At 50.2% G+C, this 17,292-nt stretch overlaps 6 protein-coding genes across 6 annotated transcripts; 1 reads left to right on the top strand and 5 right to left on the bottom strand.

Moving 5' to 3' along the window:
- Positions 1-1,397: 1,397 nt before the first annotated feature.
- Positions 1,398-3,160, bottom strand: EI97DRAFT_468855 (ankyrin). Its single transcript, XM_033801680.1, has 2 exons — positions 2,962-3,160; positions 1,398-2,907 (listed from the first exon to the last, which is right to left on the bottom strand). The coding sequence occupies exons 1-2, from the start codon at positions 3,077-3,079 to the stop codon at positions 1,550-1,552; spliced, it is 1,476 nt and encodes a 491-aa protein (XP_033651951.1). The 5' UTR covers positions 3,080-3,160; the 3' UTR covers positions 1,398-1,549.
- A 147-nt stretch (positions 3,161-3,307) lies between these two features.
- EI97DRAFT_422528 (ankyrin) lies at positions 3,308-5,290 on the bottom strand. Its single transcript, XM_033797090.1, has 2 exons — positions 5,131-5,290; positions 3,308-5,083 (listed from the first exon to the last, which is right to left on the bottom strand). The coding sequence occupies exons 1-2, from the start codon at positions 5,246-5,248 to the stop codon at positions 3,747-3,749; spliced, it is 1,455 nt and encodes a 484-aa protein (XP_033651952.1). The 5' UTR covers positions 5,249-5,290; the 3' UTR covers positions 3,308-3,746.
- A 304-nt stretch (positions 5,291-5,594) lies between these two features.
- EI97DRAFT_478838 (uncharacterized protein) lies at positions 5,595-7,653 on the bottom strand (the record flags this gene model as incomplete). The annotated part of the gene is made up of 5 exons (XM_033801995.1): positions 5,595-5,614; positions 5,957-5,962; positions 6,240-6,334; positions 6,389-6,958; positions 7,016-7,653. The coding sequence occupies 5 exons, from the start codon at positions 7,651-7,653 to the stop codon at positions 5,595-5,597; spliced, it is 1,329 nt and encodes a 442-aa protein (XP_033651953.1).
- A 2,037-nt stretch (positions 7,654-9,690) lies between these two features.
- On the top strand, positions 9,691-11,192 carry EI97DRAFT_444160 (uncharacterized protein; the record flags this gene model as incomplete). The annotated part of the gene is made up of 2 exons (XM_033799881.1): positions 9,691-10,027; positions 10,075-11,192. The coding sequence occupies 2 exons, from the start codon at positions 9,691-9,693 to the stop codon at positions 11,190-11,192; spliced, it is 1,455 nt and encodes a 484-aa protein (XP_033651954.1).
- A 298-nt stretch (positions 11,193-11,490) lies between these two features.
- EI97DRAFT_435247 (FAD/NAD(P)-binding domain-containing protein) lies at positions 11,491-13,494 on the bottom strand. The gene is made up of 2 exons (XM_033798814.1): positions 12,291-13,494; positions 11,491-12,191 (listed from the first exon to the last, which is right to left on the bottom strand). The coding sequence occupies exons 1-2, from the start codon at positions 13,444-13,446 to the stop codon at positions 11,614-11,616; spliced, it is 1,734 nt and encodes a 577-aa protein (XP_033651955.1). The 5' UTR covers positions 13,447-13,494; the 3' UTR covers positions 11,491-11,613.
- A 1,348-nt stretch (positions 13,495-14,842) lies between these two features.
- EI97DRAFT_350256 (uncharacterized protein) lies at positions 14,843-17,167 on the bottom strand (the record flags this gene model as incomplete). Its single annotated transcript, XM_033794832.1, has 2 exons — positions 14,843-15,401; positions 15,549-17,167. Coding segments are annotated over 2 exons (2,178 nt in total), but the record flags the coding sequence as incomplete, so codon positions are not given.
- Between the last annotated feature and the right edge of the window lie 125 nt (positions 17,168-17,292).

Raw genomic sequence — 17,292 nt, forward strand, 5'->3', positions numbered from 1 at the left:
ATCGGCTAGCCCCGGGTTCGATTGTGAGTTCCATTAACAAATATTCAAATATCAACTATACTAACAGTTCCTAGCCCGGCCGATGCAACTTGAACAATTTTTTTGGCCTATTTTTTGGTGTTCTGCCAAGAAGCGACGCACGGGGAAATTCACCACGCCAGACCGGAAAAGGAAGGTGTCTCGTTCTGCGTTCCGTGGTGACATCGAACATTGGTCCTATGGTAATTCAAGCGGTTCAACGACATAGAATCCATATCGACATGTGGTAGTTTACGGGCAGCTTTCTTCGCGATTCCGACGTCCGCCTGCCCATTCTGTAGACTTGGATGATGGCATGTGGTCGGACGTACTGAAACCTACGCGGCTGTTCTTGAAGATACGCATGTCCTCACTATAGCAATCTAGCCACCATACGTTCATCGGCGTAATTCTTCCATTCGGGTATCCATTTCCCCACGATTTTAGTAGTTCCTACGCGTTAGTCAAACGGGTTACTATGACTATCTCATGCTGCCTTCATTCGACCTACACTTATACTATATCCGGTACAGTGTTCGCTAACTGCCTAGACTTCTATCAACACAAAACCTCACTTTGATGCTTATTATCCTAAGACACGTGGGAGGATCTCGTCGCTTCTTTGCCGACTCTTTGACATTCTTAGATGGATATATACATTCACCCTTTTCAGACCTTCTTCAACACGAGTGAAGACATCCGTGTTTCGGCCGGCTTGTATTCTGCCCACGTTACCCGACACCTTCAAATATTTCCAAAGTTCGATAAGTCTTTACCCGCTATTGGAATGTCGCGACGTCGTCGACCACTCGGTGACCCGAAGTGAGCCCTTTCGTTATAACGGACGTTGGACAATCGAGTGTGACGACGACGGGGAGGGAGATGGGGAAACCTATTATTTAGAATTCTGTCTGTGTCAATAACTGATTCCAGCTAGGGTCGTCATGTTTCACTTCCCATCTCGAGTAACACCTCGCGCACCCTGCTCAGCGCCACTTATGAGACTCGTGAATGCGCGCCCTCATATCTTTTTGCCCAATGCGTCCCTAGGCCAGAATTCGGTATTTTAGAGCTCGAACATGGCCGGCAGCATTCAGAGCGCTGGCTTGCAAGAGGTCGCCGATGCTGAGGAGTGTGACGATGGGCAGTGAAGCAACCTGCACAAAGGGAATCTCAGGATTGAGCAGGCGGTGGGTGACGGGAACTTCTCTTTTGCAAGCGGATAAGAATTAGTTACGCTAACTGAACGGGGAGTCAATGGCCGCAGTGGCCGTTGAAGCCCTATGTGGGTGGTATCGATGAAGCTTATGTATCGACACTGGACGATCTGAATTTGTGCAGATGGTCACTCCAAGAAAGAAGGCGCATTTTCAAATTTCGCTCGGATCAATCCGATAGTGTGCTATTCATGCAACATTTCTTCGACTATAAGTATTGAAAATCAGGCTGCATCACTGTCAGTGCCGACGAGAAGTTCCGACTCTTTTATAGTATCTAAGAAAGACCGGTTCAGACCTGCCCTAAATCTCCTCTATACGTCATAGTGCTCATACTTCCCTAGCAGCGCCAGCATAGATTCTAGCCCCAGAGACCGCGCTCTCTCCTTTGCCTCTACCATAGCACAATTGACATCCGCACCATGCTCAAGTAACAATCGAAACATACCCTCATGTTCTGCTTCCACCGCACCGACAAGTGGCGAGATAGTTCCCGTATTAGGATCCACACCGGCTTCAAGTAGCAGTTTCATTGCGTCCATGACCCCTGTTCTTGCAACGGAATATAAGCCGTCTCTTACATGTCGGCTTCGAACGTTGCCGCCATGATCCAGACACATCTTGAGGATGGACGCGTTTCCAGAACGGACAGCTATACCAAACTCCTTGCCATACACTCGCCCTCCATTCTCCAAGAGCAACTCAAGAACCTCGCCATGTTGCTCCCTGCACGCTACAGCCACCAACTGGTCCGGAAGGGAGACCTTGGTATCTGCTGGATCTGGGATGATTGCCCCAAGTTCAAGGAGCCACTTCACCACAGAGGTTGCGTTATTTGTAACGGCTATTCTGAGAACATGTTGTATACCCAACTCACGGAGGAAGTTTGGGAATCTAGTCTCCAAGTCGGCGACAAGTAATTTCAAAACTCCAACGTTCGGGCTCCAGCTGTGGACATGATAGTCTGTGATCCTTGGATAAGGGAGCGTAGAAGGCTTGAAGGGGTAGCAGCCCGAGGGATGCTGGTAGTGAAGCATGAACTCGGCGATGGGTAGGCTTCCTGAACTGAATGCAACTTCCATCAGGTAGGTCCGTTTATCATCATCGAGGACGGCGTTTTCTGTTCGCTCGTCCACATCGAGAAGCATTCTCAAGGCAGCCGTGTTTGACGTTTGTATCGCTGCGAGAAACGGAGACCGCCAAACATAAAACGGCGGTGGAGGTCGATGGAGAGTGGAAGGTATGCGTGAAGCAAGCCTTGTTGCGACAGATAGATGATTGATATGCACAGCCGCGGTGGCGATATCCTGATCTTTGACGGTAGGGGAGAACTTTAGTGAATGGTCCATTATTGGGGCATCGGGTCGAGCCAAACTGCAAAGAAATGGTGCAGCATAGAATGGAAAGTACAAAGCCCGCCGGAGAAGTAATGAGGCGTATTCCTCGTATCTCGACTCTGATCGAGGTTGCTCCGTTCTGACTTCTATATCGAGGGCTTCCGCTATATCCCCAATCGCACGCAAGTAAGGCATATCAGCCATGCATCTCTCGCAGAGTTTTCGCTCCAGATATGGTATGATCCATGCGCAGTGCTCCAGTTGTACATCCCAGAATAGAACTACCAACGAGTTGGATGCCCGAATAGCGTCGATAAGCTCATCGGAAAACCTTTCTGGTACGGCGTTAACTACTGCCGCAGTCAATCCATTTGCTCAGAGTGTCTTACTACTAACCAAGCGAAGCCTCAAAGCCCGCTCGAGATTACGTCCACGGACGGCTTCGATCAGAATCTGTCTGAAAATTTCTAGGGGTAGACTGTCGAGACTGATCGAGTAACTGCGCATGGTGGCATAAAAGTCTGGGCGACCATTCAATATTGCTTGTAGTAGGAATGATGCTGCCGATGGGCCTTGCTTGGATTTCACTGCGTTAGGGGGGGGGACAGATAAGGGTTCGGCAGAAGCTTCCGTCCTTTTCAGGCAGCCATCTCATTCGAGCTTAGCGTATAATTTGTCGGGACGCGCAGCTAAACATTAATATTAGTGCAACTTGTCTTTTCGTAAACTGAACCGAATCTCGCCATGATAAATGCTTTTCAATGTCAACTTGTTCTTCAAACACCAACCCTACGCTGGATCACGGCTACATTCTCTTCTCCTCGGATCGTAGTCGTTGCGAAGCTGTTGTTAGCAAGGCCACAGTTCTATCTCGGATCTCAGAAAAATCCCTGTTCAAGCATATAATAGTTGCACCCCTTTCGACTCATTTCGAGATGTGTAATTGAGAAGTCAGGTCTATGAAGCTCAGAACCGGCGCAAAAATGTACTAAAGAAGGAGAAGAAAAGTTTCACGGTAAATACATCCATATCATTCTCCCACCTGCCAATACCTCACCCGCTATACTGCGTTTTTGAGGAAATGGAACCCTCTCTCAAACGCCAGAATACATCGTCAGAGGAACCAGCGTGCCGCATTCAAGACACATTCGAGTGATAAGAACCTCAACGATCCCTAAATAGCCCCTCCGAGCTTCTTATATTCTTGCAAAAGCGCCAGCATCGATTCCAATCCGGACGATTTCGCCACTTCCTCAAGCTCTGGAAAGATCGGTGTAACGGCGGCCCCCCTTTCAATCAACAGTCGAAAGATTCCTGGATGCTCGGAGTGAATGGCCCCGACAAGGGCAGACGGGCTCCCAGAATTCGGATCAATACCCGCATCGAGTAATATCTGGACAATATCCCTGAAACCTTTTTTTGCTGCAGCATATAGGCAACCTTCAGCGAGTTTGCTATGAACATCTGCGCCTCGGTCTAGGAGAAGTCGGACAGTGGATGTGTGTCCTCGAGAAGCCGCGAGTCTCAGTTCTGTACCATTTACTTCTGCCTTATGATCTAGCAGAATTGAAACAATTTCATCATGTCCCTCTTCAGAGGCATAATGCAAGGGTATAAACAAATTTCCATCTTGACTTGGGTTTGCTATGTGTCCGCCAAGTGCAATCAAGTGCTTCACCATAGCTACCCATCCGACCCAAGAGGCAAACCATATTTTGGAATCTAAGGGGACAACATTTTCCCAATCTTGAAGTTCAGTTTGGAGTTCCGCCACCAGTATATCGAAGGTTTCTGCATCGGGGGTGTTGAACATTCGAGACAAGTCTAGCTTGGGACGCCAGAGTCTTACTCTGAGTCTTTCCCCTATTTTTGGGTTGCGCAGATAATATGTGGCGGGGTTAAATGGTGTATCACCTGAAGGATCCCGAAAATGTATGAGAAACCTAACCACGGTTGGATCTCCGTGGCGGGCCGCTGTCCGCATAAGGTCTATAATTTCCCCGGGCGTGAAGTGCCCGTTCCTGGTACGTAGTGCCGTCAGTAACCTTAACCCATCATAGTTCTTTGCCAGGATAGCCGCTTCAAACGGCGTGCCGAATATGCCTTGCTCACTGATTGAGGAGTGGTTCGCTAAGAGGGATGCAAGTTGATTGTGGCCTGTGAATATCGCGGCAGTCAGAAGGTTGGTGTCAGACGATAACGATCTCTTTGTATTGTTGTCTCGGGCAAGCAGATCGCGAACGCTGAGGGGACTTATGCCCGCGCCAGAGAGCTCGAGAAGCCTCAATGCATAAGAAGAATAATGGGGTTCAGTTGTTATTCCGTCTTCCTGCGCGAGTCTTTCCGCGGAGTTCTGTATAATATGGAGTACTGGAAGTTCGCGTGTCCGGCGATCGAGCAAGTGATCTTTTACATAGGCTGTTGCCCACGGACAATGGTTTAAATACTGATAACATTGCGCTATCAATCCGGTGACAGAGAGTGCTTCGGCGATTTCAGATGAGAAGAGCTCTGTTATTGCAGTCAGCTCTGGAGGATAGTTTGTTGTGTTCGCATACTGTTAACCAGCCGCAGCCTCAGTGCGCGCTTAAGCCCACGGAGTTGAACGGATGCAATCAGAATATCCTTGAAAATTTCAATGGGCATATCGGTAAGGCTCAACTTGACAGGAGGCATAATATTATCAGGATCGTCTCAGCGTTTCAAGCAGTCCTAAAGTAAGCATGAGTGCACATTTATTAAACATTGTCACGGAGCTTGGTCTTATATGATTTTACTGTGCCGCTTCCACGCTGATTGTCCTCCGTCATCACGTTTCACACTTGCCCCTTTTGTTTCACATTCTACCACGTCATCTTGCCGCCGCACCCGAAAACAATCTGCGTCCCTTCTCGTGAGCATACAGTGTTCTGAAGCTTCTTTGAATAGACCAAGGGAAAGCTATACTCCTTGTATACATTCTTAAAACTTAAAAAAAAAAAAAAAAAGAAGGGAACCTTTAATAGTTTTAATACTAATAGACTCAAACTGGTCCATAATTGGCTGTGCAAGGTAGTTATAAGATTATTATCTAATATAGATAGGTGGAGCTCTACGGTCTTTTCCCGCCACCAACTCTTGGATAATTGACCGTTGATTTCCACAATGGATCCATCGACGACTAGCCAGCTGACATCAATTGGAAGAGAATGGATGAAAGTTTACGCACTTGATTAGCGACACACTATGAAATCTAACGCTACCTAGGCAATACGCGTTGGCACCGTGTGCTTGTTTCCTACTGTTTTCTCAGCGATGTAACCGTCACCGAGAGCCCTTACTGCTATTACTAGCAGAGACACTTGGGACTCCTCTTACAATTAGCCTAATGTATAAGCTACAAACCGAAAACTATAACTTTCAAGTCTCTACGATAGCTACTAGTACATGTGCTATAAGCTGCGAGAAATCTTAAATCGAGAACTACTGATATGTATCATCGTTGAGAGAAGAAAAATCGGGAAAATTCAAAAATAAGAACAGAAGGAAAAGGAGAATATCTGTCTAGTCTCTAATAATAACTTTCCCCCAGTTAGTAAAAGCAAAGCGTGCTGTGATCTAGTTAAAGAACTAGTCTCCCCAGATTGATTACCTTTCCTATTACCGTTCTCTGTCTTTTTTTATTCACCTTGTCTCTCAATGCTAATGACCATGTCGAAGTTTGTATCTGGTTGAATAACTGTAACTTTGGAAATAGTCCTAGGTCCGATCTCCTCGTGGTAACTGAAATAGTGTTAGGGCATTACAGTCCGAAATAGCACGGTTGCGCAAACTTACTCTAGAAGCATTTGAGCTACACGTTTTCCATGTACCGTGCCCATAATTGCCTCGAAGCCTTCTTCGCCTTTCTGAAATTCAGCGAGATCATTCTCATCCCTGAGGGACTTGCCAGATCTTTGCAAAGCTGCTGTAATAACTTGCTCCGTTTCCTTGTTATCAATGGCTTGTCGGACGACATTTTCCAAGTCGACGTCCTTTGGATCTTTCCCAGCCTCTTCACTGGCCTTTTTCCAACCATACATGACCTGGTCCGTGAATTTGACCGAATTTTGAGGTTCAAGTCCCATCCTCTCCAATTCCCAGTACCCTTCTGGGTCGTTTTCGTAGTTACGGTAGAGATCATATTTCTTGTTGTAACTCCAGTTCAACACTATCGACTTCTTATTGATGCTTGAGTATGTGGTCAACATAGGGGTTCTTATAAGTTCACGGCGCAGGTCATCGAATAAGTCGACCGCAGATTCTCTGTTGTCGGCTCGCATGTTAGGATTCTGATTCACTTCTTCCACCTTCATATTGTAGTATCTATCCACGACGTCCAGCTTGTTGTAGACGTCGATGCTGTACCTAGCATCAAGGACATAGCCATTAGCATGTAAACACTTTCAACGGAGGATGACACACCAATCGCTGGAGTCTGCGAAGTTGTTCGCCATTCTTAAAATTGGGACGTTGCCACCCTTCGTTCCTGGTTGACGGATAATGTTGTATCTTGACTCAATCGTCGCCGGGCTCGGCAAATCTTTGGGAGCAGGCGGCTGCGTTCTGACATTGTCTAACGCTCTGATAATTTCTCTTCCCGGGGCTTGAAACTTTTCTGGAATTTCTAGGTTGTCCCAATCGCCGGGCTCCGGTGTACCTTGCTCCGGTGCTCCGGCCGGTTCCCCTGTAGGCGGATTGTTCGCGCAACCAGAACGACGCCAGAACAACGTCCCGGGCCAGCTTCTCTTCTTGTCGCAGGTGTTCGTAAAGCCGCCTTCAGTCTCACCCTCGTTGGTGTTGCTGAATCCGCCTTCGTCTCCAGTTTGCTCCCCTGCACCGCCGCCACCGTCGGGACTTTGGTGGGAATTGTCACCGTCCGGATGTCCATTCCTATTGCCACGGCCACCCCCTCCGGCACGAGGAGCAAGATCTGGAGGATAGGACGGTTGCAATGCAGTATCAGCGCTGCTCTCCCTTGGCCGAATCAAATTCCCGTTGCCGACGAGGATACATGTGGACAAGAGCCCTAAAGTGATGGCTCTGGGTAGGGTATTCCGCATGTTCGCGGTTGAGCCGGGGCTTGGTTGAGACAAGTACGAAGGATGGAAAATGCAATGATGTTCTCAAATAAGGAGATCTGGAAGCTTGTCGAGGGAACATCGATTGTCATTGGGGATTGAACAACTTAAATACCTCCACATCTGGGGAATCCTGCGTTATGGGATGTCTTTGCGATCACCAGACCGTCGAGTTTGACAAATCAATCCTTCACACCGCGGCGGCTTGCTCCGTACACAGTGCCTTGCGAAGGCTTCGGGGAAGTGTTAATTCCCCCTGTATTACCTGCCATTTTGCGGCGCCACCTGGTAAGTCGTATATGGTATATGTGTCTTCCGGAGGAAGTCTTGACATGCTCCTTTTCTCCTGTGCGCCGCTATCGCCTCAGCGACTCATCCTGTAAGGAGTCGTTTCAAGGAGGAAATGAAGGTAGGATGCCACCACCAATGCCTTGTGCCATGACCGCGATTATTTTTTGGAAGGACCAGATGTAGACCGGTTTTCAAGGCTAAGCATCATCTCTGTGTGCACGCCTCCTTCAACCCCCATACGGCAAAGTCGATACGGGTGTCCGTCCCACAATATTTGGACCAAACTCCAGTCATCAACAGAGCAGACGAAGTGAACCTAGCTATAGAGTTGGAGATACCTGCTGTGAGCGGCAACGGTGTACGATTCTGCACTACGCCAATAACTACCCAACAGTCAGTGGGAAGGTGTAAGGAGTGAAGATGTCTTCGCTATGAATTTACTGCATAGACTATTTAGAACGACAGGAACTGTAAATAAGAGTACGGACCTAGCGCACTTTTCGACACGACAAGCTGGCTTTCACGTATTCTTTCCGGGGGCACGAAGGCAAAACCGTGCCGTATCACCAACACAGAGCTGCCTGGCTTACATCATTCCCTTAAGTTCATCTTCCTTCGTCCCCACTAAACGGCTTAATTGGTACAGTTGAACGAGCACGTGTACACCATCATTCTTGTAGCACAGCCTCCCGCATCCCAAAGAGTGCGGCGAAAGTGCGGCTCAGTGTGGCGTCACAAGGCAACTTGTCCTGTACAGGGTATGCCTCTACGGTGCAACCAATAATACTACTCAGAAACTTTTAATGTAATTCTGGTCTCCAACTGATCTTGGTGGAGACAGGGTGCTCCAACTTAATGGAAGTTGAACACAGGTCCAGTGAGAATATATCGACCCTCGCGAGCTTTCGGAGCTTGTTCTCTTTTATTACCAGGTAGTATTGTCAGACGTTCATGCAGAGGCACGGCTTCCGAGGCTTTTGCCATAACGGTAATCATGATACATATCCTTTCCCAGGGTTGGCTTCACCATTGTAATTTGCTGTAGGTATGTAGACGCTCTCAAAAACCGCTATTAACAAAAACTTGCAGCTTGTCTGTTGTTGTTCTATGAACTACAATTTTGAGAAGGGAATTGGTACGTCTCCACACTTACGAAGGTAGACACGATGGACAGTTCAGGCCCTAGAACCCAACTTTCTGAATATGATGCGAGAAAAGGATCGTGACCAGCACTTGAAAGCCGCTTCGTTCGGTGATGATCCAGCAAGACGTTGTGCCCTGAAGGAAGCGGCGTGGGCGCAAGTCCGCTGGAGCACGTATGGTGGAGAGCTATGTTGGCAGAATCGGCGATACCTTCCTTATCTTGGCATATGACTGGCCTCGCAGGAGTAAATCACCTTGCGATGAAGGAAGCGGCGTGGTGTTTGACATACCCCGACCTGAGCCTTGAGTTCGGTTCTCCGACGGCAGCTTGAAACAATAATCTCGTAAGGCTTCTTCGATGGGCCAGAACCGTGGCATCGTCAAGAAGGAAACGAACACGTTAGGGTCAATTCATGGACAGACGATGTCACCCTAGGAGTTCTTCAAAGCAGGTATATAAAGCTTGAAGCGAATGGTACCTATCATCCAACACACAGGAAAGGTCCACACGTCTTTATCATAGATCCTTTCTCTATATCAAGCTTCTCATACTATCATTCTCTCGCTCTACCTCAGTCCATTGCAATGGCTCTTGGTATTGAAATAGGATTGGGCGTCGCTTTCACTATGATCGCGCTCGCACCAATGGTCCCAGACTGGATCCGAAACAATCCTTTACCAGAGACGAAGATCAACGTTATGGTCGGCTTACCCAAGCTCACCCCGGAGGAACAAGGACGCAAGGAAGAAGTTTACGGTCAATTGAGCTTTGGCGGGTGCGCTCCTGCGATAGGGTTATTCAACGCAAATGGCGACCGTATCGGATACTATGACAATGATGCGTGCGATGATGTGGATGAAGGAAATCACGTTGATCAGAACGCTCCCAAGGATCTCATGGCAAAATATATCAAGCCCGGGAGTAAGTGCTCAGAAACAGCTAAAGCTGGTTGGTTAATCGTTCAATAGGTACGGAAAAGACAGAGTACATCACTGTAAGCGCCGCTGGCATTGACGCCATTTGCATTTCCGCCATCACCGTCACCTTCCCGTCTTCGAGTGATATCTACGCGTTCCTGCCAGGCGAAGTCGCCGCTGTGTGCAGGGAATATGATCCAGTCAAACACGACTACCAATACTCCGACTCTGAAGCCACCGTGCAATTCAAAGACCCCAACAGCCAGAAGACCCAAATTGGTCGTCCGCGCTGCCTCTGGATTGATAAGTCCGACAAGGATGGCCTCAGCGCGACGAAGTGGCAAGGCTTCCAAGTACATCTCCCCGACTTCAAGCTCGACAACAGCACCTTCAAAGGCTGGGAAGAGGACCCAGGCCAGATGTGCAATGCGCTGGCTCGATTCAGCGGCTACGAGGTTTTGAACCATATGATGTGTCCCCAGGTTTTTAGTCCCGCGCCAATGGCCGGTGAAGCGCTACCGCTGCAAGAGATCACGCCTTGTCTTCCTGGAGTGGTGAAACCCAGCGACGGCCGGAATAACGGCAAACCCTTCACCACGCCGTGCGACGACACGCGCTTGACCTTCCAATATCGCTACAATATTATCAAACAATACGGCAGGGACTGTCGTTGGAGGAGGTGGTACGGCGATTGCGAGGATTCTCGCATCGGTTGTCCAGCGGATGGAGAAGGTCTCGACGATGTTCCGGACGATTTCCAGAGCGAGGACGCAAGGGACACATGGACACCCAGTACGCGGCATCGGCGTTCCTGTTTCTCTTCCCGAAAGCAGCCCCGTGTGGTGGTCAAGAACACCGAGTTCGTCACTGACGATGACTTTCCCACTGAGCATCACCCACTGCAGAAGCGGTTTGCTGGCATGTTAGTCAAGAGTCGAGATGTGACACAGAGTGCTGAGCGAGCTTGCACTGATTCTGGAATGGTGGGGCCGGATATCTACGACCATAAGGGGATGTTCTGCGATATGGTGACGCGCAAGTTATACCCGACATGTAAAAGCGAGAGGGACGTAGAATGTTTTGATCCGGCACTCAATGTAACGCGTAGTGGGCAGATAGAGAAGAGGGCGGCGATGAAGAAGTATGTGCGCATTCGAGACCTGTATTAGTTTCTAGAGACGACATATGGGACAAATTCTTGGGTATATATTCCTTCCAGGTTAGAGCATGGAGTTGGGCAGCTCTACCCAATTCCGCTTATCTTTCTTCGTAACTGCTAGACCCTCAACAAGGATACACCGTCCTAATAGACTTGTGATAAGAGATGGTTAAATCTGCTTCCCTGCACCCATTTGAGCACAGAAAGGAATATTTCAACTTTTCAGAACTGAAACACGGTGCTGTGGAACTAACCTATTTCTGGCATTGCGACTTATGGACGGCAACATAATGGACTGCCAATTATGTGTTCTTTTTAGTAACATCTATGGCTATTTCCTTCTGCCCAACATAACTTCGTTCTTGACGCCACTCGACACATCAAAGTGAGTTGTATCAGCTTCCAATGGTTGTTGTTAGGGTACAGAGTCCTCAAGCCAACTCTCCCACTCTTTCCAGTCCTTCGAATCTGTTCCCTCTCCCCGCAGCAAAACTTTCCATGTCGTTCATTCTTTCTACACCATCCTCGTCCGCTTTCTCGCTCCCCCTCCCCCGCCAATCCCCCACATTCCAAGAAATCCTCTCCGCGCCCACCCTACAACCCACCAAATTGGGCGCACCAGGACCTAATCTCAATCCCGCCAGCCTTCCCGTCACAAACATGGGCACATCATCATTCCACATCAGATCATCGTTCAGACATGGAAGTCCTCCGACGCAAGGAATCGGATACTTCTGTAGCATAGTTTGCAGCATCGGTATTGTAGAGACGTCGGTTTGGACGCCTGTAGCGAAGACGATGAAATCGATTGGTGGGAGTAAGAGCGGTGGGCCAGTGGTGATGTTATTCCAGACGCGCAGATCGGGGTCCCAGGATTGTGAGAGAGACTGCAGAGTCGTGTGAGTGTGTAAAGATATCCTTCCACTGGCGACGTGCGTATCGAGGATTTTGCGGTAGCGCGGATTCATGCTTCCGCCATTGCGGGCTTGGGTGTACATTTCGTATCGCTCTGGTTGCCGATTCCGTCAGTGACACTCCAATTCAACAACAAGTCTCTTCCCCGGTATAAACATCAATAGCGGAAAGAAAGACTTGAAATATCTCGTACCCTCATCTTCATCCGCACTCCAGAATTCCGCCTGTTTGTAGTTCCTAAACTTCGCCACCCAATCCAAATCGATGTCGAAGTACTTCACTTTGACGGGGCCACGCCTCAACAAGTATACTTTTGTGACACCGCGTTTCAGAGCCAAGTCAGCTATCTGGACGCTTGTTAAGCCTCCCCCAACAACAAGGAGAGCGGTCTGTTGGCCTGCCAAAACCTTGGATAAGACGTGCGGTGGTGGGATTTGTGAGAGGTGCATTGCGTGCGCGTACCCTTCGTGCGGGTAGTGTTGGGGAAGACCCAGCACAGGAGGAATCGCAGGCTTATTCCCAGGGCCTATAGCGAGAATGACGACGTGAGCGAAGTATATGCCTTTGTCCGTGGAGACGCGGAATATCTTTCCCTCTGGATCCACTTCGAGATCCGAATCCAAATCCGCGTGACTTTCTCCAGCCTTTTCCCCCAGAAACGAAGCTTTAGTATCAAAGTCAATATCCGTCACCGCCTCCTTCCTCACCATACCACCATCTAACCCATACTTCTGCACCACGTCCCGGCAATGCGAAGCAAACACCCGCGCACTAGGAGCATAATAATCCTTCCGATCCCTCTCGTCGACTTTCCGAGTTCGATTCAGAAAGCTTGACGGTTTCGGTTTCGCATGAGCGAGCTTCTTCTTCCGGTGCTTGCTCACTTCCTTCCCCACGCATCCCGGCAGCGCGAGCAGCTCCTCGTCAACCTTGTCAGAATTTGCGTACACGAAGCTAAGTAGTGCGTCTCTATCTGAAGGGTCTACGTGGAAGAACATCGGGCTTCGGAGGAAATCGATTCCGAAGGTAGAAAAGAGTCGATTCCAGCGCGACATCCACGCGTCACCATCCGCATCGAGCACCACGATGTCTGTATTTGACGTATTTCCGGACGCATGGTTGTTGCAGCCACAGTCGGAAGCACTAGGTGTAGAGGGAGGCGTCGGACGCGATTCCGCGCCTGTTTTGTGGTTCTTGAGATTCATCTTGCGTCCGTGTTTGCGGATCCAGTGGTAACGGTGGTGCTCGTCGTCGGTGAAGGTGGCGGACGGTGTATGTTCGCGGAGGCGAGCTGCGGCTGCGAGACCGGCGGGGCCGGCGCCGATGATGAGGATGGGGTGGATGGGCATTGAGGCGTATCTACGGTTGTTCGATGATAGAGTGTTAGGTAGTTGAGATGTTTAGATTTGGATGTAAAGTAATTGAGTAGTCTTTGTATGTCAATAGTCATGCTGGTATGGATACCATGATGGACACTGTTGTCGTGCGGACCATCAGGGTACTCCTAATTCACATTGCAATGCATGCTGGTGCACTCATAGGAAACGTGTTGGCATTACTACTGCATAGCCACTACAGTAAACCTGTCAATGGAGCTTGCTGAGTGTGGACGGGAGGCTTGCGAGCTGGGGAGGCGGGGGGATGGGGTAGATCTCGCTCACAATTTACCTCAAGGTACCGTCAACGAGAAGTTCAATTCCGTAGCTCTAACCACTATTTACCTATGAGTATATCCTGTTTTCCTTCTGAAACAATAAAAGTTGAAGAGCTCGTTTTACTTCACTGACTATATTGCCCCTAACTGATCTGCAAGTTGAGATTCCACCAACTAACCTACCCATTTCAATAATGGCAGATTGATACCGTGGGCAAAAAGCTAACATTCAAAAGAATCGTTATTACTTGCTCAAAACGAGATCAAGGTGTTTATGCGTCGTTTTCACCGCACTAGCATCACTATTTGAAGTGACTGCACGAGACCTATGAAACAAGGGAATCCTTCTCTGGCAGATCAGATGATAATACCTAGCCCATAAAACACGCATATAATTCATTACCAAGCTCTATACTGTACAGGAAGCCAAAAAGGTCACAGTATTCGACATTCACTATCGCGATGAGTGAGTGCATTTACATGTTATCCACTTCTCACACGGACCACGAAAAGACGCTCAGAATGCATAAGCATCAACATCAACTTTTGAAACTAATTCACTGAATCTCTTGATTTTTGTTGGTCTGCCCTTCTGTATGTAGGGAAGTTTAAGTAATCGATTTCCCGCAATGCTCCACGAGTAGATCCCGTGCCACTTTTCCAGGAAACCCAACGCTAAGGACCCCGAGACGCTAAAACGCCAACTACAGTTACAAAACCCTATCCGATGCATATGCCAACGCCATGCAAACCAGCTATAAGCCCGCTAAGCAGCGATTTCCAAAAGCATCCTTGGGTATCTCTCCTGAACCATACCCCGTATTAGGGATATGATAACATGACAATCGCCAGATATGATTGCCCGGAATCCCCATAAACTCCCATTGCTCCTTGATTCCCCCATCATGATATCGTTAAAACAGTCCTCAAAGCGAACCCAAAGCCACAAACACAAAACCCAGAGCCCATAGGGCGGACTCAGGGGCCCGGAGACCATTCCCATTACCCCTGGCGCCCGTCTGCTTCGCCTGCACACCACCCACCGTCGGTCCCGCGCTCGCCGGATTCGCCCTCGTCAACGACTGGCTCCCCGTCGTCGTCGCGGGAAACAGCGTCGTCGTTTCCCTCGTCCCCGCGCTCTCGACGATCATCTCCGTGGCTAACGGCGAGAGACTCACGGTCGTCCCATCGAAGATAATCACCCCTCCGGGCGTCAATATCTGCCCGTGGATGGTAAACGTGGTCCCGGAGTTTGCGGTGAAGGTTTCAGAGCCGATGGTTAGAAGCGGGGGGTTCGTGATGGGTATTTGATTGCCTGGGACGAGGGTCGTAGTGACGCCGTTGATGATCAGGGCTGTTGCGCCTGGGGCGAGAGAGATGGTCAAGGTGCCTGAGGTTATGACGCCGCCGGGGGTGAGGCGCAGGGTGCCGAGTTCGTAGGTCGTGCCGTCGCCTGGAAGAGCGGTGAGGACGGTATCACCGATGGTGAGCGGCGGGGGTGTGATTTCCGCGGGGATGACGTCCAGAGTCGATGTCATGCCGTTGACGACGAGGACATTGGAGGCTGCGAGGGATAACGTGGTCCCGCTTACGGTGACGGGGTGACCGCCGATAGCCAGGGTTTGGCCGTCGATGACGAAGGCGCCTCTGCTGTCGGCGACGAGGGTTGAGGAGTCAAAGGTGATGACGGGTCGGGGTGTTAGGAAGGGGGAGTTTGCGAAGGTGGAGGTGGCTTGGTTGTTGATCACGACGAAGCTGGGGCCGAGCGAGATGGTGGTGGAGTCCACGGTGATGGACTGGCCGACGGAGAGGGTTTGAGAGCCGATGATGAAGGAGGAGCCGGGGAGTTGGGTGAAGGTGGATTGGCCGAGGACGATAGTTGGAGGAGGGGTGGCGGCTGGTATAGGAGGTGGGAGCATGCGCGTAGATCCTCCGATGACGACAAAGGATGCCGATGGGCCGAGGCTGACGACGGTGCCGTCAAGCGTTGCTCGCCCTCCTGGGGTGAGGATCTGTCCAGGTGCGAGAGAGAATTGTGTTGCGGCGTTTGGAGTCAGTGTAGAACGTCTAATAGTGATGATAGGAGGAGGGGGATTGTTAGGGGCAGGGCCGACTGGGACAACGGGCAACGCTGAAGTTTTCGTGCCAACCACTATATTACTCCCTGCTGGTTCGAGAGAAACAGGATTTCCTCCCACCGTGATCTGGGAACCTGGCTTCAAAGTTTCGGAACCCACTACGACAACGGAGCTCGGACCGATCACAACAGGAACCGTCCCAATGGAGCCAACAGTCGTGGGCGTAGGCAGGGGAACATTGACCGCACCAGCCGGGCTAGCCTGTCCCTGGTTTGCAGGAGATGGAGAATCAGTCTGTAGAACGCCCGCATTGATACTAGGCGTTCCACCGCTGAGGAAGCCGTCAGCCGGAACTTCGATGCGCCCAGAGTTGAACGGGTCTTCAGGCCCTCCCTTGGTTTGGACATGGGCGCGGATGTCTGTTTCTGGGCCGGGGTCGTCCCAACCAAGGACGGACTCTTCGATACGGAGATCAAAAGGATCTACATGGATTATCTGTCTGTATATCAAATCGACGACTACCAGCACAGTGACGGAGCCAGATAAAGTCCCGGGAGAACATGTCGCCTGTGGTATCTGTTGGATGAACTCTAGCGGTACGGTGCCTGAAGCGGACTTTGTGCTTTCGATTCCCTTCATCCAAAAGGAACAGGCATAAGGTGTCGAGAGGGCGAAGGTGCGTGTGACTGTGCTGACCGCGACAGCCCCATCCCCAGCGGTGAATGCTACTGCCGATTCGACTTCATACGCAGAGAAATATGCCACTGGTGTAGCCGACGTGGCGACAGGCACGGTCCGGTTGGCAAGGGCGACGGTGAAGGATGCGGCGGGAAGTGCACCTGGCTCAGTCTGGTACAATCCGAGGTCGTTTTCGGCTATTATTTGGCCAGAGGGTAAGGGCGCATACGCCGTCCGCGTAATGACAGATGTCACAGCCGCGGTGGGCTTGACGGTGTAGTCCAGAAGATAGGTGAAGGTCATATTCCACTCCGAATCGAAGTCCTCAGTCGTCGTGTAGGCATACTCGGTCAGGACGGACGTCACATTGAAGGTCGCCTGTTGGGGCATGGTGGTATAATGGCGTTGACTGTCATTGAAGACACCAGATACGCCCATCAAGTCTGCCACCGGCCACTGGTACGTTGCGGCATACCACCAGCCGATGGTAGCCTGAGGGACATTGACGGTGCATGGTGGACCAGAGTGGTTGCCGGTTCCTAGTGAGCCTGTCGGAAGGGGATGATGAAGCGAGGCCCCAGTTCCAGAGAGCGGATATGGAGGGGTCTCTATCCGTGTTGAAGTAGAAAGAGGAGTGGTGAGGTCAACAACTGTGATGCTAGAAGACGCAAGTGGTGAAGGCGTCGGAGCAGTAAAGTTCCAGTTGGTTGCTGGGGGCGGGCTGTTAGTGGGAGCTTGATACGAGGTTGGCCCACCAGACGTACCGATTGCGGTCTGGTTACCGC

This window comes from Westerdykella ornata, assembly GCF_010094085.1.
Source record: "Westerdykella ornata strain CBS 379.55 unplaced genomic scaffold EI97scaffold_20, whole genome shotgun sequence".
In the NCBI taxonomy this organism is placed as follows: domain Eukaryota; kingdom Fungi; phylum Ascomycota; class Dothideomycetes; order Pleosporales; family Sporormiaceae; genus Westerdykella; species Westerdykella ornata.

Excerpts from the sequence above, each read along its gene's own strand:
- EI97DRAFT_468855 (XM_033801680.1), bottom strand. The coding sequence starts at position 3,079 with ATGCGCAGTTACTCGATCAGTCTCGACAGTCTACCCCTAGAAATTTTC. Across the intron at positions 2,908-2,961 it reads GAGGCTTCGCTTGGTTAGTA|AAAGGTTTTCCGATGAGCTT; the intron begins GTAAGACACTCT and ends ACGCCGTACCAG.
- EI97DRAFT_422528 (XM_033797090.1), bottom strand. The coding sequence starts at position 5,248 with ATGCCTCCTGTCAAGTTGAGCCTTACCGATATGCCCATTGAAATTTTC. Across the intron at positions 5,084-5,130 it reads GAGGCTGCGGCTGGTTAACA|AGCTCTTCTCATCTGAAATC; the intron begins GTATGCGAACAC and ends CTGCAATAACAG.
- EI97DRAFT_435247 (XM_033798814.1), bottom strand. The coding sequence starts at position 13,446 with ATGCCCATCCACCCCATCCTCATCATCGGCGCCGGCCCCGCCGGTCTC. Across the intron at positions 12,192-12,290 it reads GAGTGCGGATGAAGATGAGG|AGCGATACGAAATGTACACC; the intron begins GTACGAGATATT and ends ATCGGCAACCAG.